At 35.8% G+C, this 27,671-nt stretch overlaps 1 protein-coding gene across 1 annotated transcript in view; it reads left to right on the top strand.

Moving 5' to 3' along the window:
* LRP1B (LDL receptor related protein 1B) overlaps nucleotides 1-27,671 on the top strand; it is a 2,318,354-nt gene that overhangs the window by 1,038,220 nt on the left and 1,252,463 nt on the right. Inside the window, exon 7 of the mRNA XM_053597274.1 lies at nucleotides 24,081-24,243. Within this exon, the coding sequence (XP_053453249.1) occupies nucleotides 24,081-24,243 (163 nt within the window). The remainder of the gene's footprint in view (nucleotides 1-24,080; nucleotides 24,244-27,671) is intronic.

The following is a 27,671-nucleotide window of genomic DNA, read 5'->3' as shown; positions in this document are numbered from 1 at the left end:
ATACAGATAGAGACAAAATGCTTTAATGTGTGAATTATGCAAATAATCATCTCAATGTTCAATTCTATTCTATGTGTTTAGCCTGGACTTTTATTTTTGGACTCTCAGTCTTGTCCATCCTATATGGTATAATATTCACAGAAATTTATAGAGAGAATTAGGATAATTATTTTCATAAATTCAAGCTCAATAGTCTCCATTTTCTAACATTTTCCACTTGAATTATATAAGTTAATAAATTCGTGTTTTATAGTTCATATTAAATGGGGCACCTGATTTATTTTTAATCATTATACAAAGTTTAAAAAACTGGAAAATAATTCTAGCTATACATGCAACATACACTTAAATTTCTTAGAGATTTTTGTTGAAACTGTTACAAGAAAAATTACTTTAAGATACTAGTAGTATTGGTATTTTATCTTGGTCAGAGATAAAGTGGTATTACCATACAAAAGCCAAAGTTTTAAAAATAGGTATTTTTCAATTCATGATTATACCTAAAAGGGATTTTAAGCTATTATGGAATACAGATGCCTTATATACATCTCTTAAATTGTTGTGATTGAGAATTATTTTGATAAGTTGCCATTACCAGTTATTTTATTTGTATATTTCAGTATTAGTAGAGCATTCTACAGTTCTACTTTCTTTATCTTAAAAATATAAGTATATTTATTTCTTGGTATATTCATTTGGAGTACCAAAGAGCGAATCACCAGAAGAATACCACTCCAATCTCCACTTGGACTAATCTTAGGCTACTTTGGGCAAAGAAATGTCTGAGTTAGAGGACTATGACTAGGTTATTGTAGGACTATCTAAAATCTGGATTTCCCTAATGTCCTTCCCTAATTTGGAGATACAGTAACACTTTTCAGGATGCCTCAGTGTGACTACTAGAAATTATCTCTACCTATGTCAAATTTAACAAATCATTTGGTAGTTGATTTTGATTGTTGCACTTGACTCTTTAAAAACAGAAATCCAAAGGCATTTATCGATTTTTTAGAATGTATATGGCTCCAAGAACATGTGCCATTTCATTACTGTTATGTAATTAATGCTGACGATAGGGTAAATTTACTATCTAAAATGTTTGTCAGTAGAAACATGGTGAAGGAAGCATCTTACAAAGATTTGGTCATTGTTTTTTTGTTTGTTTGTTTTCTGCGATTGCAACAGGACACAAATCATTGGGCTCTTGGTTGAAATTTCTTTTACCACACAGGATCAACTGCTAACATTGATCTAAATGAAGTTCTTTTTATTTACACAGTCTACTAAAATTATATCAATACAATCTCATCTCTTCTTCTACATTAGAACTTTGGTGATGTATTATTTTTACACTGGAACCTAGGGGAAATATACATCATTTTTTATTTGTTGTACTTCAGATTCTAGGCATATAATTTGAATAGATTAAGATATGTAAGAGGTATTAGGAGTCATATTTCATTCTTATGCATATGGCCTTTCAATTTTCCCAGCACCATCTATTGAATAGGGCTTTCTTTCCCTTCTATATGCTGTCTTCTTTATTGAAGATCAGTTAGTTGTAAGTACATGTTTTTTTTATTTCTAGGTTCTCTATTCAGTTCCATTGGTCTATGGCTCTACTTTTATACCAGTACCATGCTGTTAGGTTTCTATAGTCTTGTACTATAATCTGAAGTTAGGTAATGTGATGCTTTCAGATTTGTTCTTTTTCCTTAAGATTACTTTGGGAACTTTTTTGTTTCCAAATGAAGTTTAGGATTTTTTTTTTTTTTTTTTTTAGATCTGTGAAGTATGACACTGGTATTTTAATGAGGATTGCATTGAATCTATAAATTATTTTGGGTTGCATGGACATTTAATGATGTTCATTCTACCAGTCAGTGAACATAAGTTGTTTTTTTCCATTTGTTTGTGTTTATGGCAATTTCTTTCATCAGTGACTTTTAATATTTCTTGTAGAGATCTTTTACCTCCTTAGTTAAGTATATCCCTAGGTATTTTATTTTCTTTGTAGCTATTATGAATGCTGTTGAGTCCTTGATTTGACTCTCAGGTTGATTGTTATTAGTATGTAGAAATGCTACTGATTTCTGTACCTTGATTTTGTAACCCAAGACTGATGAGTTTATTTATCAATTCCTGGAGACTTCTGGTGAAGTCTTTAGGTTTCTCCAGATACAAGATCATATCATCAGCAAACAGATAGTTTGACCTTCTCTTTCCTGATTTGTATGCCTTTTATTTCTTTCTTTTGCCTGATTGCTCTGGCTAGGACTTCCAATACTATATTAAATAAAAGTGGCGACAGTGGGCACCCTTGTCTTGTTCTTGCTCTTAGGCAGAAGGCTTTTAAATTGTCCCCATGAAGTATGATGTTGGCTATGGGTTTGTCATGTATGGTTTTTATAATGTTGGCGTATGTAACTTTTATGCCTAGTGTGTTATCATGAAAAGATGCTGGATTTCATTAAATGCTCTTTCTGCATCTATTGAAATGATCAAATGATCTTTGTTTTTGTTTCGATTTGTGTAGGGTATCATGTTTTTGATTTGCATGTGTAGAACTATTCTCACATCACTGGAATGAAACTCAATCATGGTGGCTTATATTTTTGATGTTTTGGTGAATTCAGTTTGGCAATATTTTTTGGAGAATTTTTATATCCATGTTCATAAGGGATATTGATGTGTAGTTTTTCTTTTTATGTTTTGTCTTTTCCTATCTTTGGTATCAGGATGATATTAGTCACACAGAGTGAGTTAAGGAGGATTCCCATCTTCTTGGTGTTATGAAATAGTTTCCTGTAGAATAGATACCAATTCTTTGTAAGTCTGGTGTAATTCCACTGTTAATCCATCTTGCATGAGGCTTTTGCTTGTTGGGATAATTTTTATTACTGCTTCAGTCTTACTTCTCCTTTATTGGTCTGTTCAGGCTTGGGAGGTTGTGTGTGTTTCCAAGAATGTGTTAATTTCTTCTAGGATTTCTAGTTTGTTTTCATAGTATTCATGGATGATAATTTTTTATTTCTCTGGCATCAGTTGTAATGTCTCTTTTTTTCATTTCTGATTGAGGTTATTTGGGTCCTTTCACTTCTGTATCTGGTTAATCTGGCTGCTAGTCTGTCATTTTTATTTATCTTTTCAAAGAACCAACTATTTATTTTATTTATCCTTTCCATTATATTTTTGGTTTACATTTTGTTTAGGTCAGGTCTAAGCAATGTTATTTCCTTGCTTGGGCTAGCTTTAGGTTTGAATTGTTCTTCTTTTTCTAGTTCCTTGAGATGTGACATTAGATTATTAATTTGTATTCTTTCTGTCTTTTTGATGTAGGCATTTAAGGCTATGAATAGCCCTTTAGGGCTGCTTTTTCAGAGTCTAGTAGCTTTTGAAAGCTTGCATTCCCTTGGTCATTCATTTGGATAAATGTTTTGATGCTGTCTTAATTTCATCATTGACCCAAGGATCATAAAGCAGCCATCAGGTTGTTCAATTTCCATGACTTTCTGTAGATTTGCATGTTTCTCTTAAAATTGATTTCTCATTTTATTCCATGTGGTCTGAGGAGACACATTATATGATTTTTATTTTTCTGAGACTTGTTTTGTGGTATCAGATTCATTTGGAATATGTCCCATGAGATTATGAGAAGAATTTATGCTTAGTAGGGTTTGGATAGAAAGTTCTGTAAATATATGTTTGATCTAGAGCTTTGTTTAAGTCCAGTGTTTCTTTATTCATTTTCTGCTTTGATGATCTATCAAGTTTTGCCAGTGGAATGTTGAAATACCTGACAATTAAGATGCTGCTATTTCATTGCTAAGATCTAGAAGAGCTTGTTGTATGAAATTGGGACCTCCTGTGTTAGGTGCATATATATTTAGAATTATTGTGTTTCTTGTTCAATTGCTCCCTTTTATGTTATATGACCATCTTTGACTTTTTTATATCATTATTGATTTAAAGTCTATTTTATCTGATATGAGAATGACCACATCTTCTCACTTTGGTTTTCATTTTCTCTGCCCCATTACCTTTAGTCTGTATGAGTTCTTGTGGTTTAGATGTGTTTCCTGGAGATAGCAAATACTTGAACAATAATTTTTCATCCTCTCAACCATCCTCTGTCTTTTAATTTGTGCATTTAGACCATTCATGTTAAGTGTTAGTAATGATATGTAGGATACTGTTCTGTTTACCATGTTGGGTGATACCTTTTGTTTTGTTTTTTCTCTAGTGCTATGATTTAATAAGAGCAGTGAGCTTTGAATTCTGGGCATTTTTACACTGTTTGGTGTCTATTGTATTTTTGTATGCATAATTAACTTTGTAACATTTCCTGTAGGGCAGATCTAGCAGTGATAAATTCCCTTAGTGTTTGGTTATCTGGGAAGGACTCATTTCTCCTGCATTTCTGAAATTTAGTTTTTCAGGACACAAAATTCTTGATTAGCAGTTATTCTATTCAAGAAAACTAAAGATAAGAACTTATTCTCTCTGGCTCATAGGATTTCTTTTGAGAAGTCTTCTGTTAGTCTGATAGGTTTTCCTTTGTGAGGTCTTTGATGTTTTCTCCTCAGGACTCACCAGTTCCTTCTTTGTGTTGACCTTGTCCAGTGTAATAACTATATACCTTGGTGATGTCCTTTTGCAATGAATCTCCCAGATGTTTGTTGAGCTTCTTGTATCTGGATTTCTAAATCTCTACCAAGTCCTAGGAAATTTTCCTTAATTATTTCTTCTTATAGGTTTTCCAGGCCTTTTGCTTTTTCTTCTTCACCCCTCTGTATGCTTTTTACACAGTCTCATATTTCTTGTGAACTGTACACATTCCTTTTCATTCTTTGTTCTTTATTTTTGACTAAGTGGAATAATTTGAATGGGATGTCTTTAATCTCTGAAATTATTTCTTCTGCTTGGTCTAGTGTATTCCTAAAATTTTCTATTGTGTCTTGTATTTTACTAAATATATATATATATATATATTTTTACTTCCAATAGTTCTATTTTTGTGTGTATCTCTTCCTTTAGTAAATTTTTCATTCTATTCCTGAATTGTTTTTCTGGTTTCTTTGAGTTGGTTTTCTATTTTCTCTTTAATCTCATTTAGCTTCCTTTTCATCCGTAGTTAGAATTCTTTATCTGTCATTTCATCATTTTCATTTTGGTTGGGCTCCATAGCCAGCGAGCAGGTATATTCCTTTGGGGATGTCCTTCTACTCCAACTTCTGTACTTCCAGAGTACTCTTTCTGATTCCTTTTCATCTGCAGCACATGTTGCTTCTTATTTTAGGATTTTCTTTTGTTTCAATGGGGCTCCCCACTGCTTACTCTTTAGGATGTATCTATTGCATATTTTGGGTAAGGTCTTATGGCTTTGTTTGTGGGTACTTTGGTGGGAGGGTCTAGATTCTGAATAAGGCTAGATATCCTTAATGTAGTGGTTTTCTCAATTTTTAGTTATTTGTAGGCTATAGCCAAGGTGTTCTATGTGTGTGAGCAGATTTCCTGTCTCTTGTTGACAAGGGAAGATAGGGTCTGTGAAATCCTTTCTCTTTTGCTAGCCCTGTGGTCTTCTTAACTGAGATGCCCAGTTTAATCTATGCAACAATAGGTGGTGCTTGTGGTAAGAGTCAGCAATACCCTGTATGATTGAGTCAGTAAATGCTGTATGTGCCTGTACAAGTTGTCCTCCATGCAAGTAGCACTTGCAGGAAACAACCAGCTGTAGTAACATTTTGGGGGAGGACCTGTAACATGCCCTAGTTAATTAAGGGAAGCTCTTAAATGTGTTAAGCGTGGGCAAGACTCTGGAGCTCCCAGATCATTTTTTTTTGTGTTTCACTATGGTCAGAGCAGATAGAGGAGTGAGACCAGGCAAGGTTGGGTTAGGCAAGCCTGTGTTCAGGCTCCACAAAGGCAAACATAAGAGCTTTCTCAGTAGGCATCAAGGGTTAGCTTCCAGGCCACTGGGTAAAGCCACCAAGGAGGAGATAAAGCCCCAGCTAGCCAAACAGTCTACTTGAGGGAAAGGAGCCATCTGGGATCTGCAGACCAGCTGTCAAGAATAGGTTTAGCGCTTCTCCTTCTTCCCTTGCCCCATGGATCTCCTTCTGGCATCAGGCTATAAGCAGCAGCCCAAACTATCTGAGTTTACCAACTGTGGTCCCTCAGGCTAATCTAGCCTAAGATTGGAAGCACAGTTTTCCTATAGGGAGAGGGGTGCTCTATAAGTGCAATATATCTCAGAAACCTCCTACACTCTTTATTTAGTTTTGGCAGCATGGGCTTCCTAACCTCCCAAGATTATTTCACAAATCTCCCTGGCCTGTGCCTCCTCTGAGCAACATGATTGAATTCTGGGGGTGTGGGTGCAGCCTGTATGCCTTTCTTCTGAACCCCCATGTTCAATCCCTGACTATTCCAGGGATAAGTATGCTGGTCCTGTGTTGCCCATCGAGAATGTAAGCAGGCTTAATGTCCCTCTTCTGAGGCTGCCAGGTGAACAACACTGGGGAGGGACAACAAGCAGGGAGCTCATAGTTTGAGCACTCCTCAGTCCACTCCAGATCTTTAAAAGGAAAAGCATGAGCCCTATGCTGTGGAAGGCCTCTGTGTGATGGGTACACCATCAGAAGGGAAGCAGCCATTCCTGAGAGTCCTAGCTAAATTATCCCTTGAGAAACCCATGCCAACACATGTGAGAACTCCCACTTGGCAGCAGTGGGCAGGGAAAGTGAATATGAATGTGAATATGAATGGAGTGAATATGAATGGAGAAGAGCTGGCACTCTGGTCCCTTTTATCCCTTGAGGCTTTCCTGGTTTACTCACTCCCCTCTTCCATGAAGGTAGCCCATACTGGATGTCCAACTCTGGGATCACCCATGTCCCTCAGGAGCCATGGGCTCTACAGTCTAGACAGGAGTTGGGAAAGTCTTTTGTGGGAACCAGTAACAAGAAACTTAAAGGATAAAGCTCTTTGGGAAAGACAAAGACACACAACAGGTGAAAAAGTAGTTCATCTGCCACCTCAGCTCAGGCCTATCCTTAGAAGGAATGATTCTGCTGGCAGCCTGGTTCTTTGTTCTCAAGCAGTTCTCAGTTCACTAGTGGTAGCAACTTTTGGACATGCAAGTATAAAGAAGCTCACCAGCCTCTTGAAAGCCTGTAGTCTGCCAAACATGTGATGGGAGGAGAAAGAAAACCCTGACCTACACTTTCCATAGAACTCCAAGTCCCTAGGGGATTGATCTCTGACAACAACTTGCTTATTCTGTTCTGCTCTGTAACTTCTTCCCATGGAATCTCTGATAGGTTCTGGAACTTATTTCTCAGAATTAGACCCCCCATCCACCACCATCTAAAACTTTTTCTTCCTTCTGAGATGATCTGGTGACCCAAGTCTAAAGTCACCTGCCCCACACCTCCCCCTGCCATCTTTGTTTTTGTATTCCTATTTATTCACTTGGGTGCAGCAATTATCATTATTCTTCCACACTTTTATATGACGCCTATCATCCCTCATACTATTGTTATTCATCCCAATTACTCATTCCTGTGAATTACTATCTGTTTAATTGCCTTTTGTAAAATTACTTATTCATATTAAATGATATAGGTCCTTTTTCTATACTCCTTTTCTATGTAAAGAATAGTGACTTCTTAAATTTTGTATCATGGGTAAAAGCAAGAAAAATATAGCTACTGATTAAGGAACAAAGAACCTATAACTTCAGCTAATTCCTTAACTCACCTCTTGGTGAAAGCACAGATTTTAAGCAAGAAGCTTTTGAGCAAAGGCTATTGTTAATATAGCAGCAGTATCTATTTATGTGTGTATACATATATGTACACACATATGAATAGATATATGAAAATATGTATATATATAATATATAAATGTATATGTAATATATATATATTTACCAGGTACTTACTATGAACTAAACAAAATTCTGAGCTTCGGATTGGAAGAGTGAATTAGACATATAGGACCTGTGCTCATATGGGGTTTATATTCTAAAGTGGGGAGATAAGTAATCAATTTGTCAGTGATGAATTCTACAAAGGAAATAAAATTAGGACAGTAGTAAAACTCATGGAGATGAGTGACTGTGTGTTTTGTGTATAATTTTCTTGTGAGTAATTTTCTTAAAATTTCCTCGTCAAGGGTGGCCTGTCTGAGAAACTGACATTTGAGCAGATACCTGAATGAAGAAAAAGCACAGACCATGCACATAACCAACTCTGTGTTGTCCTGAATGTCAAGTAATAATGTGATAAGGAGAAAGATTACTCTGCAGGTTCAAGAAAATTAAAAAGTCCACTATGACTACAGTAGAGTCAGTGAGGTACAGTAAAGAAATAGGAGCTTTAGGAGCCTTGTAGGCCATGTTAATGGCTTTGGATTTTATCATGAGACTAATGGGTCATTGGAAATTTTAAGTAGAGGAATGATATTTTGGAAAATAAAAATACAAATTGAAGATATAGAGTAAATCTTGTGTACTAAAACTAGATGGAAGAAACAATAATAAAAAGGCAAGCCTATTGCACCTCATTTCCTGAGTGGCCTTGGTGGCAAAATGTTATGAGAGAAATGCCATATATGGTGCTTGACTTAAAATTGAGCTGAAATTCAGCAAACTTAGATATCGGTAAAGATGCTTATGATGTACGTTTGAAGGGATTTGGCTGGAGGATAAATTCTAAAATTTTATTAATTTAAAACTTTTTCTCTGGCAATTGACTATAACAGAACCCTGCCTGTAAGGAGTACTCATTTCTTTTTTACTGTCATGACATTACTTGTGTTTTACAAGAAAACACACTGTGAAGAATATTATATTTGGCCTAGAAAAGAAGCAGAGAGACCAATTAAGATGCAATTGTAGCATATAGAGGGGAGAAAATTGTGTCTAAACAAGAACAGTAATAGCAGACATGGAAAAAAGTGGGTGGTTTTAGATGGGTGCTTTACGATTTTTTGCTAGACTGAATATGGGGTGAAGTAGGGAAAGAAAAAAACAGAATGAAGGATGAAATCATTTGATTTATAGGTCAAATAAGAATGTAAAGTTTGCCTATCAGGAAAAAGATACCTTTCTGTAAACTATGTTTTCTGCTGTAAAGGTAAGATAACCCTGGCATCTTTTCTGGGTAAGAGCATCCATCATGAGGAAAAAATTAGTTGGTGCCTTGTGTTAGAGGAAATAATTGGGAAATGGTGGAGCAGTAAAGTGGAGGGAGGTACAAAAACTCAGTCATTTGGTGCCCTTTCTCCCTAACAAAAAACATAAGAGCATCCAAGACACTGTGTAAGCACCTGGCACTGACCCACCATCTCTTGCCAGAGAAACTTACTTCATTTCTTTTTGTAAAGACATGCACAGGCTCTATGTAGATCTTAGTGACTATTGTCATTCAGAAATGTCCCTAATCCTCATTTTTACTACATTTCACCCACTTAAGAAACCTGATTGGAGCCTAGAAAGGAGCAATCTTTCATTGGCTCTTCTTCCTTACTTAAAGGAAGGAGAAGGGCTTTCTAATGTGCCAGGGTATTTCCTTAGATTAAGGAAATGTCTGCTCACAGTGTACCTTAATTGAATTTCTATGTGTATAACACCATTTTAATTATTGTACCAGGCAGGCAGAGTCTTTGCTTAACTCAGTTTATTTAATACCATCTAGGGCTAAAGTTAGTATATGCTTCTTGATAAAGATTATGGTGACATATTAAAGTAAAAATAAATTCAGTTGTATCATCATTCATTGGGCACTTTCAAATATTCTAGCAAAGAAATGTGATATAAAACCTAAATGTTAATTTCCTACTGAACCCATTCAAGAGGCACATAAATCAAGAGAAACAGAATAGATTTATTTACAATCTTACCATATTTTTCCACATTACATGTTGAGAGACAATATTTAAAAATAAAAATGTTAAAAGATTCATAATATCAAGAACAAAAATGTGAACAAAAATAATCTGTATTTGAAAATTTTCTAATTTTCTGTGATGTTTTCAAAAATCTCTGTTGTCATTCTTGAATCCTTCATCAGAGCTAGAACTTACATGTGTCCCTTTAAATATGATTAAAAATTACTTACTGTTGACTAGGGAAAGGTGGTGAGTGTCTGCCACACAACTTCACCATTGCTTTGATACTCTTTGGTGCTACCATATCTCCCTTCTGAAAATGGTAGTATCTTCCTTATCATTTATTTTTATAGTTTTTCCGTTTATCTGAATAACAGCCAGGAGATCTTTTAAAAATGCTAAACAGATATCTCATTTCCCATTTTGCAACTGTCTCCAGTGACTTTTTGTTAAACATTGCAGACAAAGCAAAAGTATTTATATTACATATGTTTTTCTTTGAAAGTCCACTCTACATACAATAAAGACTTTTAAAAAGTATTTGTTATTACCCAAAATTAAAAAGAGAAAGATAAATGAGACATCTTTGTGACAATTTTGGACAACAAAGAACAAATTATTGAATGATAAATGAATAAGATTTAATATGTCTCTGCTTTGCTAAGTGAGTGTAAGAGGGGTGCCATGGTAAAAATCCTCAGAAGGATTCACATATTAGAGACCTTGGGCAGCTTTGATGGATGGAGATGTAGAGTGGGGCTAGTATAAGGGAATTAGCTTAGACACTGTTTTGAGAATAGCTAGATCTCTAGATTTCCCACCACAGTTTCCACAACAAGACAAGTTCTTATCTTCTATTTGACAGAAAACAGGTTTTATTTGGAAGCTCTAATTATACAGACTAATAAAAGCAAGCCCCCGGACCATGGCTATGGAGCCAGCCAGTGTAGACTGGTATAGGAAGATGGCAGACAATAAAAGATTCAAAAGTAAATAATGATAACAGAAACTGGGATGAAATGCTGATGTGTTTTTCCATTTAGGGAGGAGATTTATAGTCTTCTCCTATAATTCTCCTATAATTGTGAATTATAACAAAGAGATAAATAATTGGAAGACAAGGCACTTAACTCCTTAACATTTGAAGAGTTATTCAAGGAAGGAGGCAAAATGATATAATACTACTTTCTCATTTATCAACAAAATTTTGTAGTGTCATAATTATTGTATAAATACTGAATATGAATACTATCACATTTAGTTAATACTAAAACTAACTAAAATTTGAGACTGTGGGAGGATGAGGACAGAGAAAGTGTAAATGTATATATGTGTGTGTGTGTGTGAGAGAGAGAGAAAGAGAAAGAAGGGGTCTTATATTAGCATTAGATTAGAAATCAATAGTTTCTAAGTAAACTTAAAATGTTTAAAATAGTGATAGAAGGATGTTAGAATTGTGAAAGTAAATTCAATTCAAATATCTAAAACAATAGGAAGAGAGTAGAGGGGTACAGTGAGCACTGCTGTTATTTTACTGTAAGCCTTGATGGGTGTTTTATTTTTTAAATAATTCATATTTACTGTATGATTAAAATCATATTTAAAACAACACAATCCCCTGGTTTTACAGTGTAATTATTATAAAACCCATCCCTTTACCATAGTTCACATATCTCTTCCTATCTTTGCTACCTCAACTTGTCCCAGTAACTCACATTTTAACTATGATGTATTTCCTACCATCCCTGCTCTTCATTTTTGGAACATCCCTAAACTCTTGGGAAGCCTTATCCTTAAGTCTCCACATGGCTAGCATCTTCTTATTCTCAGTTCAGTACAAATATCACCCTCCTCACGTCCCTCTCTGACGCCTTCTCTGACCAGTCCCTCTCAGTCATCCTGTTTCATTTCTTCATAACACTAGTTTCATCTGACTCTGCCTTTCTGCCCTTCTTGGAAAGGAGACTAAATAAGGAAACCATGTCTTGGTTGTGACCAAATGCAGTAGTTTCTGTATAGAACCACACTTTTTAAAAATAGAGTAAAGGTTTTTAAGAAAAGTTGTCTTGGCTTGGTGCCCATAGCTCAGTGGTTAGGCCCAAATACACTGGGGCTGGCAGGTTGAAACCTGGCCCAGGAGTGCTAAATAACACCAAAGTAGCCGGGTGTTGTGGCAGGCACCTGTAGTCTCAGCTATTTGGGAGGCTGAGGCAAGAGAATCGCTTAAGTCCAAGAGTTAGAAGTTGCTGTGAGATATGATGCCACGGCACTCTATCGAGGCTGACCATAGTGAGACTCTGTCTCAAAAGAAGAAGCAACAGAAAGAAAGAAAATTTGTCTTTAAATTCACCAGGATTCTTTTCTGAAAATTTATGGAATGTCCTCCATGTTTTTAGCATTAGAGCTATGCTATAAGTAATTTCAGCAATCCAAAACAGTTACTGATGTAAGCAGTGTAGTTGAGATGTCAGTCTAAAAATGATATTCATGTGTGGGGAAGCTAAAAAATTCATCTTTAAAAATTGCAGCGATTTGACTACTCCATTAGTTATCTACTGATGCATAACATATTACCTTAAGATTTAGTGGCTATAGAACAGTAAACATTAATACCTCATAGTTCATGAATTAGAAATTCAGGGATGGGGGCGGTGCCTGTGGCTCAGTGAGTAGGGCGCCGGCCCCATATACCGGGGGTGGTGGGTTCAAACCCAGCCCCGGCCAAACTGCAACAAAAAAATAGCCGGGTGTTGTGGCGGGCACTTGTAGTCCCAGCTGCTCGGGGGGCTGAGGCAAGAGAATCACGTAAGCCCAAGAGCTGGAGGTTGCTGTGAGCCGTGTGACACCACTGCACTCTACCGAGGGCAGTAAAGTGAGACTCTGTCTCTACAGAAAAAAAAGAAATGCAGGAATGGCTTAGCTAGGTGGTTCTGTCATACAGTCTCTTGTGATGTTGCAATCAAGACGTTTGCCAGGACCAGGCATAGTGGCCTATGACTGTAATCCTAGCACTTTGGAAGGCAAAGGCAAAAGGATTGCTTAAGGATAGGAGTTTGAGATCAGCCTGCACAACAGAGCGAACTTCTCTCTCCATATAAAAATATAAAAATTAGCCAGGTGCTGTGGTACATACTTGTAGTCCTAGCTACTCAAGAAACTTGCCTGAGCCCAGGAGTTGGAGGCTGCAGTGAGCTCTTATCATCCCACTGCGCTCTAGCCTAGGTACAAACTAAGGCAAAATCTCTGCCCAACAAAAAGAAAGAAAGAAAGAAGGAAGGAAGGAAGGAAGGAAAGGAAAGGGAAGGGAAGGAAGGAAGGAAGCTGTTGGACCAGGATTGTAGGCATCTAGTAGGCATCTAGTGGCTTAAGAGGGGCCAGAAGATTGGTTTCCAAGTTTGTGCTTTGGTTGTTGGCAGAAGGCCTCATTTCCTTGCAACACAGACCTCTGCATAGGTCTGCTTAAGTGTCCTCATAGCCAGCAGCTGACTTCCACCACAACAGCTGTTTCATTTTCAATATAAAAGAACAAAAGAGAAGTTACAATGCTTCTTATGACTAATCCTCAGAAATTTTTAGAATACCTCCATCATTTCTACCACCTTCTGTTCAGTACAAAGGAGTCACAAAGACCACATACAGGAGGAGAATGAAGCTTCACCTCTTGACAACAAGACTATCAAAGAACTTGTGTGCATATGGTAAAGTCACCAGAAGTAATCAGGTGTCTATCTTGTCGTTAAGTAACTTATTTATTGTTTCCTCTAGTACTACTCTCTAATAAACACACGCATCACAAGCATAAACTAAAGGGCAGTCCTTCAGTTCACTCTGGGAAAATACTAATATTTGTAGAGTATCTACTATATGCACTGTCCTAGAACCCTTTTTTTTTTTATTAAATCATAGCTGTGTACATTATTGTGATCATGGGGCACCATACACTCTAGAATCTTAATGTTTGTTATCTATCTTAATCTCCTGACCACTTTGGAAGCTAGATATTTCATTTGTTTAATATAGGCAGAATGGCTTTTATCAGTTAGTAACCTTAAAAACGTATTTTTTAATTAGAGGGCTAAACTAAACAAAATGATATACAGTGTCTGCTTGCCTTGGTGCAATCATGATAGTGACCTTTGATCTAATATAGCTGCAGACAGGTTTTGTTTGATAAGCAGAATGATGTTTTTTACTTTTACAAATTAGTTCATCGTATTTAAAAATTGGGAGATTTCAGCTGAAATCCATAAAGTTATGTTCTGAGCTTCTTTTAAACATGAAGCATTTCTATATTGAATCAAGCAGCAGAAGTTAAGTCTGCCTCTTTAGGTAGGCAAGTACTTTCTATCATCTAGATCTGTCATATTCATACTAACAAGCTTTGCCTACTTAAGCTGTCTTTCTGATCCAGTAGACGTTTCAATTTACTATTTCTGGCTGGTTCCCTATCATAAATCAAGTAAAGAAATCAAGTACTAACATTGTTCGATGAGTCACTTTCAAAAAGTTAAAAACATGACATTTGTAACTACATAGTAAAAATGTGTCAAGGAGTCTTTTTGACCATTAATGAGACCCAGCAGGATGGTAAAGCTGGTTAAAAGATGTAGGGAAGAGGATGATGTATTTATAATCAATGAAAAAATGCTTATATAAGATTGCAAAGTTAGATATAAAACTAGTTCATTTTGTACCGGACAATATAAATGTAATCTTTTCTACCTGATGGATATCATTTATAGAATTTCTATTACACAAAAATTATTTGGGCTCGGTGCCTGTAGTTTAGTGGCTAGGGCGCCGGCCACATACATCAGGGCTGCAGGTTTGAACCCAGTCCAGGCCTGTTAAACAACAATGACAACTACAACAAAAAATTAGCTGGGCATTGTTATGGGTGCCTGTAGTCCCAGGCAAGAGAATCACTTAAGCCCAAGTGTTTGAGATTGCTGTGAGCTGTGATGCCAGGCTCCTCTACGAAGGAGGACATAGTGAGACTCTATCTCAAAATTAAAAAAAAAAAAAATTATTCGCAGTTTATCTATCTAAAAGTTAATGTCTAAATTTATAGTTAATGGGACCTAATCAATATTTGTTTGAAATTGTAACTCAAAGATATGTACCTGAAGAGAATTAACTAGTCCTTAGGCCTGTTAAACAATGGTCCAGAATGACATTGAAAGGACATACTGATATCCCTTTCATATTTTTTCTTAGCAACATTTGACTTTTGTTCTCATTACTAATTTTGTGTCATGGACTACTTTTTTAAACAGTACTTGAGTGAGTATATTAGTTTTCTAGTACTGCCATAATAAAATACCACTGTGACTCAAAAAATAGAAATTTATTTTGTTAAAGTTAAGGAGGGTGAAAAGTCTAAAGATCAAGGTGCTGGTGGGGTTGGATTCTTCCAACGCCTCTCTGTTTGGCTTATGGGCAGCTGCCTTACTGTGTCCTCACATAGCCTTTCTTTTGCATATTGAAGCCCAAATTCAGGCTTATTTATCTGATGAATAGCTGAAGCCAAACACTTGGCCAAATAAAATAAGCTTTTCTCTGGCCACTGGCCACACTTGAAGTTAGAGAAAAGCTTATTTTATTTGGCCAAACCAAGAAGCTAGGAGAGCAAGATCTCTCAGAGCCATCTACCCAAAAAGAAGTAGAGGGGTTACTTTATACCTGGCAGGTATAAAGGGAGGGGATTCCTGGGTACCAAGGGTAAAGTCTGTGTTTCTTCAATCTCAGATAACATCTTGAGCAAGGACTGCTGAGTCTCAGCAGCTAACTTCCTCAAAGGTGTCCATTGCTTCTGCAAAAGAAGTTCATAAATTTTTCTTGTGACCCTGAAACTGTCTCCTCCTGCCTGACAAAGAAATAGTACACCACCAATTAATGATTACAATGGGACAAGGGATGTTGAGTAGGAAGCAAGTAAGAATTTTCAGTATTATGGTCCCTAAAATTGCTAGAATGTGGAAATCTCAAGGGGCCTGGCTGCATATTTCTCTGCATGACCTAATCTTCTATTCTTCTAAGAATACCTGTGAGATTGGATTAGAGCTAACCATAATGTCCTTGTTTTAACTTGATCCCTACTTTAAAGAGGTTATTTCCAACTGCAATCACATTTTGAGGTACTACATATGATTTTGGAGAGCGTACAAGTTAGTCTATAACACTATGTTGCTTTTTTTTTTTGCAGACAGAATCTTACTTTTTTGCCCTTGGTAGAGTGCTGTGCCATCATAGCTCACAGCAACCTCAAACTATTGGGCTCAAGTGATCCTCTTGCCTCAGCTTCCAAGTAGCTGGGAATACAGGCACCTGCCACAATACTCAGCTATTTTTTACAGACAGGGATTTTGCTGTTTCTCAGGCTGATTTCAAATTGCTCAGGCAATCCACTCACCTCAGCCTGCCAGAGTGCCGGGATTACAGGTGTGAGACACTGTGCCTGGCCTCACTGTGTTGCTTTTTAATGAATTTAAAATGTTTAAGATTTACATTCATCAATTCTGGTGATTAATTACTTGTCTTTTTACATGACAAGAATAAAACTTTTGATTTTTTAAGTTAATTATGAATTATCATAAGTATTCGTTTTGCTGTTTTAAAAATTATTTCTTAAAGTTTTATTTTAATTAATTTCCACTGGTTACAATGTAAAGTGTTGTACCTAACAAATAATAGGCTTCGAAAACACTGCTAATAGTTACTTATATTTATATAATACAAGTTTAAATATTTTTTCTTTCAACTTTGCCCTTTATTGGTATTTAGAGTTATTTTTATTTCGGAAAGTGAGTGGTCAATACTATCAAATGTTGTAGACATGAACAGAAATGTTCTCAATAACTTTTGGCAATGAAGAAATTTTGAGTAACCAAAATAAGAGTCATTAAAAAGAATAAATAGCAACTAGAAAAATGTAATAATAGGAAGATATTTAAAACTTTGTTCTTATAAATCAATGAGAATCTTGCTAAAACTTTAAAGATATTTCAAAAAAGGATTATGATTATTTTTCATTTTCTATGAACTTTGCTAGATAGTAGAACCTCCATAGTTGACCACCTACCTGTGTAGACTACCTTAAATTGACTTAATTTTCATAGACTAGACATGCACCACATATATGTGTCAGTATAGTAAGCTTAGTTCCTATGTCAAACACCTTTGAATGTTGACAAATTTGTTACAGTCCCTTGGGTAGTCAAATTACAGTTATATTTCAGCAAAATTAAAATGAAATGATAAACATGTTATGTAGAAAATTTACCCATTTCCAAAAATATTCAAATCAAATCCAGATTTCCAGAAACAGACAAATAATTTAGACTTTTAAAAATTCTGGTTTCCATTGCCTGAGGCCAAGAGTTTGAGACCTGTCTGGGCAACATAATGAGACCTTGTCGGTACAAAAATATTTTTTAAAAATAAAATACCTGGGCATGGTGACATATGCCTATAGAGCCAGTTTCTCATAAGGCTTATGTGGGAAGATCGCTGGAGCCCAAGAGTTTGAGGTTATTGTAAACTGTGATCACACCACTGCACCCCTGCCTGGGTAACAGAGGCAAGAGCAGGGGTGGGTACCTTCTTGTTCCTGGGCATTGAAAAAGTTTCTCATGGCATGGCTTAGAAAACTTTTAAATAATTACTAAATTCAGTCAAATATATCTTTTTTATATCTATTTATTTATTGGCTTATTTGCTTTAACTCTTTAACTGCCTCAGGGTTCTAATCTTAATACAAATTAAATTAAAAGCTGACAGAAAATTCAACCTTAAGAAAAAGAAACACAACCAATTTTCCAAAATTACTAAGATTTTCCTAATTATTAAGCTCTTTAGTGAGAATGTGCTGCTTCACACTTGGATGGTTGTTAACAATACCTATTGTTTCAGCAGCAGAGAATCTTTGTGAAATAATAGAGTTGAAAGAAGGTCTGATGCTGTCAAACAGCTCTTTTGTCTGCATTTACAATTGCATAGACTAAAGCAACTGCACACCCAGGGTGAGGGATGGGTCAGTGAATGGACTCTGGCAAGTACTTTATCTGAACCCAAGGTTTTTGAAATGTATTTGAAAAAAAATGGGTTCTGAGCTGTAGCTGATATAGTAATGCAAAAAGACTCAAAAGCAAAGCAAAGCATACATTTCTAGATTTCTGTCGACAGAAAAATAATTCACACTTGTAAAATTCTTGGTTGCTGGGCTGCTTGGAAAAAAGCTCCTTGTAGTTTGAGAAACATTTAAATGTTTACAGTTTCTTAAAGACTGCATAATTCAAAAGCAACACTGTAATGAATGAGATGGCAGGAAAATCCATATCCAAAGAATTGCAATATTTACATTCTGGTTGTCCTTGTAGGTCATAAAAGAAATTTCTACAAAGTTTCTGCTTTCTCTTCCTTGCTTTGACAATATAACATTTCAAATTATAATGCTGACACATGCATCTCTATTCGTTTCTCTGTTAAGAGAATATCATTCCCTAAAGCAGCATGTTACTGAGGAAGTATTTTGAGGCATATAGTGGGAAGAAGATTTCTGAAGGAAATTCTTACAGGAAAGAAAAAAAATAAATAATCCTTTTGCATTACCTAACTTAGGTTCTCCAACTTGAACCATGAAAATTAGACTAATAAAAGACAGATTAACAGATTTGTTTAATGTAAGTTTTATGTGCCCTGAGCCCATGAGCCTTCATAAATAAATGAAGGCCCAAAGGAAAGGTTAAGCCTGATTAGTATTTTCTCTTTTTTTTTAATATATATTTTTTCTTTTTTGCCCAGAAAGTCTCAGTCTTTCACTCAGCAGGAGTGTTGCAATAGAACAATCATAGATCATGCAGCCTCAAACTACAGGGCTCAAGTGATCCTCCTATATCAACCTCTTAAGTAGCTATGATACAGGCCTTCTCCATGACTTGTACCTATTTTTTTTTACACATTTAGTTTTATTGTAACAAAGCAACTTGTACATTATTAACGTTTAAAACTGAGCATCATCTTTCCTTTCCAGTGAAGCAAAAAGAAAATTTAAAAATAAACAAGAACAAAACTGCAATAGAGAATGTCAATTCCAAATAAGATCCTACAGGTTCTGCTGATTTTCCATTTGAGTGGCAGGGCTCAAGTCATCATTAGGAGAGAATTTATTTTAAAAGTGTAATCTTAAACTGCAAGGATGTTGGTTAAACATCACAATTAAACATTTGTCAAAATGCCCACTTAACCCACCCAAACATCTCAAACCCACCCTATGCTGACCTTCTATACCCCATTTTTAAAAGTTTTTTTTTCTTTTTTTAAACAAGAAAAAGTAGACAGATACATGTTGTTAAATGCTAACTGTCCGTATTCACATAGAGACACAGTGTGGTCTCTGAGCCCAATACATAGAGAAAGGAGGGAAAAAGCTAGAATTCTAGGCACTACTACACAGGGGCCTAGCACCCTCCAGCTTCCAGCAGAGTGAAAGGAGCAGGTATTTCTTTTTTCCCACAGAGCTTGGTGGTGTTGATTCCATAGAGTTTTTGTTGAGACAGGAAGGGATAAAAATGAATTTGGAACAGAAACGAGTAGAGATTTTTTTTCCCATTGTATTCTGTTTAGGAGAAAGAAAACCATTACCTTCAAAGGGAAGAATATTAGAATGACCACAGATCTCTCTGCTGAAACTTTTCAAGCCAGAAGAGGGTGGTCACCAACTTTTAATCTCCTAAAGCAAAATAACTTTCAACCCTGGATCTTGTATCCAGCTAAACTGAGTTTCATTTATGATGGAGAAATTAAATACTTTAATGACATTCATATGTTGAAGAAATTTGCCATAACCAAACCAGCTCTTCAGGATGTTCTCAGCCTATCCTCCATAATGACCAACCCAATCCTCTACCACAAAAGTAAACTCACTCTAAAACTTCAGATCAAACTCCATTTTCCACACTGGCGAAAGTATTAAAAATGCACACTGGACTTTTGAAAAACTCAATACCCAAAACTTCACCAACTTATCAATATTCTCCATTAATGTGAATGGCTTAAACTATCCTCTAAAGAGGCATAGGTTAGCTGACTAAATACAAAAACTCAGGCCAGATATTTGTTGCATACAAGAGTCACATCTTAACTTAAAAGACAAATACAGACTCAGGGTGAAAGGATGGTCATCCATATTTCAGGCAAATGGAAATCAGAAAAAAGCAGGTGTTGCAATTTTATTTGCAGATACAATAAGCTTTAAACCAACAAAAGTAAGGAAGGACAAGAATGGTCACTTCATATTGGTTAAGGGTAATACTCAATATGATTAGATCTCAATTATTAATATCTATGCACCCAACAAGAATGCACCTCAATTTATAAGAGAAACTCTAACAGACATGAGTAACTTGATTTCCTCTAGCTCCATAATAGTCGGAGATTTCAATACTACTTTGGCAGTGTTGGATTGATCCTCCAACAAGAACTGAGCAAAGAAATCTTAGATTTAAACCTAAGCATTCAACATTTGGATTTAGCAGACATCTACAGAACATTTCATCCCAACAAAACTAAATACACATACTTCTCATCAGCCCATGGAACTTACTCAAAAATCAATCACATCTTAGGTCACAAGTCTAACCTCAGTAAATTTAAAGGAATAGAAATAATTCCATGCATCTTCTCGGACCACCATGGAATAAAACTTGAGCTGAGTAACAACAGGAATCTGCATACTCATACAAAAACATGGAAGTTAAATAACCTTATGCTGAATGATAGCTGGGTCACAGATGAAATTAAGAAAGAAATCACCAATTTTTTGTAACAAAACAACAATGAAGACATGAACTATCAGAACCTCTGGGACACCACAAAGGCAGTTCTAAGAGGGAAATTTATAGCACTGCAAGCTTTCCTCAAGAGAACGGAAAGAGAGGAAGTTAACAACTTAATGGGACATCTCAAGCAACTGGAAAAGGAAGAACACTCCAACCCCAAACCCAGTAAAAGAAAAGAAATAACCAAAATTAGAGCAGAATTAAATGAAATTGAAAACAAAAGAATAATACAACAGATCAATAAATCAAAAAGCTGGTTTTTCGAAATGGTCAATAAAAAAGATAAACCTTTGGCCAACCTAATCAGGAAAAAAAGAGTAAAATCTCTAATCTCATTATTAGAAACAAAAAAGACAAAATAACAATAGACTCCTCAGAAATCCAAAAAATCCTTTATGAATATTACAAGAAACTGTATTCTCAGAAATATGAAAATCTGAAGGAAATTGACCGATACTTGGAAGCACGTCACCTTCCAAGACTTAGCCAGAATCAAGTGGAAATGTTGAACAGGCCCATATCAAGTTCGGAAATAGCATCAACCATACAAAACCTCCCTAAAAAGAAAAGCCCGGGACCAGATGGTTTCACGTCAGAATTCTACCAAACCTTTAAAGAGGAATTAGTACCTATATTATTCAACCTGGTCCAAGTAGAAAAAGAAGGAAGACTAACCATCACGTTCTATGAAGCAAACATTACCCTGATCCCCAAACCAGGAAAAGACCCAACAAGAAAAGAAAATTATAGACTGATATCACTGATGAACATAGATGCAAAAATATTCAACAAGATCCTAACAAACAGAATCCAGCAACACATCAAACAAATTATACATCATGACCAAGTCGGTTTTATCCCAGGGTCTCAAGACTGGTTGAATATACGTAAATCTATAAATGTAATCCAGCACATAAACAAATTAAAAAACAAAGACCATATGATTCTCTCAATCGATGCAGAAAAAGCTTTTGATAATATCCAGCATCCCTTCACGATCAGAACACTTAAGAAAATAGTTATAGAAGGGACATTTCTTAAACTGATAGAGACCATCTACAGCAAACCCACAGCCAATATCATATTGAATGGAGTTAAATTGGAATCATTTCCACTCAGATCAGGAATCAGACAAGGCTGCCCATTGTCTCCATTGCTTTTTAACATTGTAATGGAAGTTTTAGCCACTGCAATTAGGGAAGAAAAGGCGATCAAGGGTATCCATATAGGGTCAGAAGAGATCAAACTTTCGCTCTTTGCAGATGATATGATAGTATATCTGGAAAACACTAGGGACTCCACTACAAAACTCTTAGAAGTGATCAAGGAATACTGCAGCATCTCATGTTAAAAAATCAACATTCATAAATCGGTAGCCTTTATATATACCAACAACAGTCAAGTTGAAAAAACAGTTAAGGACTCTATCCCATTCCCAGTAGTGCCAAATAAGATGAAATATTTGGGAATTTATCTAACAAAGGACGTGAAAGATCTCTATAAAGAGAACTATGAAACTCTAAGAAAAGAAATAGCTGAAAATATTAACAAATGGAAAAACATACCATGCTCATGGCTGGGAAGAATCAACATTGTTAAAATGTCCATACTACCCAAAGCAATATATAATTTCAGTGCCATCCCTATTAAAGCTCCACTGTCATACTTTAAAGATCTTGAAAAAACAATACTTCATTTTATATGGAATCAGAAAAAACTTCGAATAGCCAAGACATTACTCAGAATAAAAACAAAGCAGGAGGAATTACGCTACCAGACCTCAGACTATGCTACAAATCGATAGTGATCAAAACAGCATGGTATTGGCACAAAAACAGAGAAGTAGATGTCTGGAACAGAATAGAGAACCAAGAGATGAATCCAGCTACTTACTGTTACTTAATCTTTGACAAGCCAATTAAAAACATTCAGTGGGGAAAAGATTCCCTATTGAACAAATGGTGCTGGGTGAACTGGCTGGCAACCTGTAGAAGACTGAAACTGGAACCACACCTTTCACCATTAACTAAGATAGACTCTCACTGGATTAAAGATTTAAATTTAAGACATGAAACTATAAAAATACTAGAGGAGAGTCCAGGGAAAACCCTTGAAGAAATCAGTCTGGACGAGTATTTTATGAGGAGGACCCCCCCCCGGGCAATTGAAGCAGTTTCAAAAATACACTACTGGGACTTGATCAAACTAAAAAGCTTCTGCACAGCCAAGAACACAGTAAGTAAAGCAAGCAAACAGCCCTCAGAATGGGAGAAGATATTTGCAGGTTATGTCTCCGACAAAGGTTTAATAACCAGAATCCACAGAGAACTCAAACGCATTAGCAAGAATAGAACAAGGGATCTCATCACAGGCTGGGCAAGGGATTTGAAGAGAAACTTCTCTGAAGAAGACAGGCACACGGCCTTCAGACATATGAAAAAATGCTCATCATCTTTAATCATCAGAGAAATGCAAATCAAAACTACTTTGAGATATCATCTAACTCCAGTGAGAATAGCCTATGTCACAAAATCCCAAAACCAGAGATGTTGGCGCGGATGTGGAGAAAAGGGAACACTTCTGCACTACTGGTGGGAATGCAAATTAATACATTCCTTTTGGAAAGAGATATGGAGAACACTTAGAGAGCTAAAAATAGATCTGCCATTCAATCCTGTAATCCCTCTAGTGGGCATATACCCAGAAGACCAAAAATCACAACATAACAAAGATATTTGTACCAGAATGTTTATTGCAGCCCAATTCATAATTGCTAAGTCATGGAAAAAGCCCAAGTGCCCATCAATCCATGAATGGATTTGTAAATTGTGGTATATGTACACCATGGAATATTATGCAGCCTTAAAGAAAGATGGAGACTTTACCTCTTTCATGTTTACATGGATGGAGCTGGAACATATTCTTCTTAGTAAAGTGTCTCAAGAATGGAAGAAAAAGTACCCAATGTACTCAGCCCTACTATGAAACTAATTTAGGGTTTTCACATGAAAGCTATAACCCAGTTACAACCTAAGAATAGGGGGAAGGGGGAAAGGGAGGGGAGGGTGGGGGAAGGTGGGTAGAGGGAAGGGGATTGGTGGGATTATACCAGAGGTGCATCTTACAAGGGTATATGTGAAACTTGGTAAACGGTCTGTGAAGCTAGTGAATGATGCCCCATGATCATATCAATGTACACAGCTATGATTTAATAAAAAAAAAAAAAAAAAGAAAATGCCTAAACTTTTAAATGTCCTCTGTGATGATTTGGACAGACTCGTATACTCTTTCACTTAGGGTTCTATATCTGCGCCTATGATTCAATGATTCTGTGTATGTGTTTTTCAGATGTACAACAAATGGCGATTGACTGGCTCACCAGAAATCTCTATTTTGTGGACCATGTTGGTGATCGGATCTTTGTTTGTAATTACAACGGGTCTGTATGTGTCACCCTGATTGATCTGGAGCTTCATAATCCTAAGGCGATAGCAGTAGATCCAATAGCAGGGTAAGAAATTCTTTTTTATAGTGTTCGGTCTGAAAAAGTTTGCATTTAAAAAAATTGGAGTCTGATAGGAGCTATGGAAAGTAAAACTTCAGACTCAAAAGTTTTTAAAATATGTGTGTTGATTTTTCCCTTTTTTTATAGGGAAAAAAACCTATAACTCACCATACAAAAAGTGAGGAATACCATTTCTTAACACATCAATATTATAGGCCTCAGCCTGAGCCAGAAATAATCCTCTGGGTGGCATCTGTGGTTCAGTGGGTAAGGTGCCTCGTATACTGAGGGTGGTGGGTTCAAACCCAGCTCCAGCCAAAAAATACAAAAAATAAAATAAAATAAAATAACCGGGCATTGCTGTGAGCTGTGACACCACAGCACTCTACCAAGGGTTAATAAGTGAGATTCTGTCTCAAAAAAAAAAAAACAAAAATAATCCTCTGTCTTCCCAAGGATTGCTTCATGATCACCAGAGAAGAGCATAAAGGTAGTTTTAGGTGAAAAGAGAAGAAACTTTTTAATTCTGTGGGGAACATGGCTCTTACCCACTTAAGCTTCACTGAAAAATCACTGACATAAGGCATATTGATTAATGAGATTAAAAAGATACAAGTTTATTTTACATGTATATAAATATTACATATAAAAATTATATATACAATTACATTTATATGTAAATATTTATAGGTGGCAGCCTTCAGAATGAAAGCTCAACTCCCAACCAAGTCTAGATGTTTATATAACTTTCTGATAAAATGGGTTATGAAAGGGAAGAAAAGAAGAATTCTATAACAGGGCAAATAAATGATTACTAGGAAGGATGAATGGATGAGAAACAAAGATTAACTACTAAGTATTTCTTTTGGAATACTTACGAGAGACAAGACATTATTTTGGTAAAGTGTCCTTCTCTGGTATTACAGGAGGGAAAGAAAAGAAAAGTTGTTTTCCCTAAGGATGTGCATATATATGTGCCTTTATATGCACGAGATTCTTCTAGAAGAGGAAACAAAGAATTGTTTACAGTGATTACCCCTGAGGAATGAATCGGGTGTGTGTAGGGTGGGAGGATTTGTACCTTTTATTGTATATACTATTTGAATTCAGTTTTTTACTCTAGACCATATAGTGCCTTTATAATAAATAAATCTAAAGATTTTGAAAAGGAAAAAAAAAAAAGAAAAGAAAAGTTGTTTTCCTAGCTAAGTCTGCATCTTGGATATGTAAAGGAATTTGAACTTCTTGGGAGAGCCAGTGGTGGGGAGGGGAGGGTCAGAGAGCCTTTGAGGCTTCTTCTATCTGTCTAGCATATCAAAATGCCATATTTTTTGGTAATGGTATTTGAGTCCCAACTATTGCCAAAAGCTCAGCACTTGTACCTTAGTCTGTATCAGAAGAATGAGTATGAGTGGTTTAATGAGGAGGAAAGAGAAGTTTATTAATTTGCCAGCAAATGAGGAGTCTGTTAGCCTCCCATCTCAAAGTACCAGCAGCATGCTTCTGAGCAGAAATACAGAGCTTTTAAAGGGTATGGTTCTGATTAATCCCTCCTTTTCTGGGCTACAGCTATCTGTGACCTTCTGACTTCCACCTGGATTCATCCCATCTCCTGTGGGACAAAGAACAAAGGGCACTCCCCCACACCCCCTGACCACCAGCTTCAGGCAGCAACGTGGGTTTTAGTTCTCAGAAAGGTTAAGGAGTTTTTGAAGAATTGGAAAACATTTTTACCTTTTTTTCAGGCCATTTTCTCGATTATACAATGATGCCTACCAGTGGTACTTATAACGGCAAACTTTAAAATGCTACTTAAAAGATAAACTTTTAACATACTCACATCCAGCATAACATTTAGAATTTATAAAGGGGACTTGATATATGTTAATGGGTACTAGGGTACTAGTAAAATATTTAAGGATATCTTTATTAGTTCATATTCTAGTTTTTCATTTCAGTAACTGTCAATATTTAAACCCAGTATTATTATGTAGTTAGTGAATTTCTCATCAGCATTCATCTTCATTCTTTTTTAAATTTTCCAATTTTGCAAGCCACCTTATTGGTTAAATAAAGATCTTATTCGACCTTCTTTTAGCTAATAGTTTATAATCTTTTTTAGTATTTCACAGTATATCAAAATATAATCATTAACTGTTTAAATTCCCATCAACTTTGCTTGTATGATTAAAAAATCAATACAGTAATTATAGTCTTATATTTTACAAACATGGTGGCATTATATCCTATAAATTTAGTTCTTTCATCAGTCAGTATTAGGTAAGGATACTCTTAAATTAATGGCATAATGTACTACTTTAATTGGAGGAGCTAGTACTTTTTAAGATATAAATTATAGCAAAGATTTGAAAACTGAAATTTTATCCTTGTTACTGTTTTCATTGTTCTCAGGCAGTTCAGGCTAAAATTTCTGATGTAGCATTTCCTAAACTGCCATAAGCCTCTATTCAATAAATGGGAAAATATTTACTGAAGAAACAGCTGTCATCCATATGTGGACTTTTGTCACTCCTAAAGTCTGATTGAATATTAAGATGCATCATCACAATGGTTCTGATTTTGACAAGAACAGCTTGCACGTAAGAACTTTGCTAGGAAGGCTGTATAATATAATTCTTGAATGTAGCTCTATTTGTATTTGCAGCAGATGGTTACTTGACTCAATCTGTTGGCAGTGATGCTTCAAAAGACATTAGAAAAAGAAGTTGTATTTAAACTGATTTGTTTGGGTTGTTGGATAAGGGTAGTAAGAAAGAATTGAAAATTTACAAACCTGCTAACAACATTCTTTTGGCATCCTGCTTAGAAATATATTTGCTTGCATGGTTTTCCATGGATGTGCTAACTGAATTTCAAATTAGCCTTTAGATAGTCTTGTGTATTAAAAATGTTGAGGTGAAACGGTTGTGTCTCTTCTCTCTTTTTGCTATCCTTATCCTTCTCCATCCTTAAAAACCAAGTTCCAGAGATCCTTTTCAAATAAGACTGCCAATCTCAAATATAATATATGTGAACACCATCTCTTTTTATAAACAACAATGTAATATTTTATGTTCTCAGGCTTTTTATTTCCCCCTGTCATTATGTGAAAGAACCGTATTTTGTCATTTTTATGAAAGGAATTAGGAGTAGAAAACCCCCACATTGTTTGCACTTATCCTTTGGGTCTAGTAACTGTTTAAATGCAATTTTGTCATGTATCATTTATCACAATATGTTCTTGGGAATTTTTTGTTTGAGTTTTGGTCTGTCTCCATAGCATAGTTTTTCAATCATGAATTGTAGCTATCAGAGAAGCAAAAGCTCTGCTCTTTTATAAACAAGGGGTTGTTTGCCATTGTACACATTCAGATATGTTTTACTTTTTCCTAATATCAAAATTTGACTCAGATTAATGTGAAGCTATTTAGGAA

This window comes from Nycticebus coucang, chromosome 7, assembly GCF_027406575.1.
Source record: "Nycticebus coucang isolate mNycCou1 chromosome 7, mNycCou1.pri, whole genome shotgun sequence".
Taxonomy (NCBI): domain Eukaryota; kingdom Metazoa; phylum Chordata; class Mammalia; order Primates; family Lorisidae; genus Nycticebus; species Nycticebus coucang.
The sequence above is the reverse complement of the archived record's forward strand: the minus strand, read 5'-3'. Positions and strand labels throughout refer to the sequence as shown.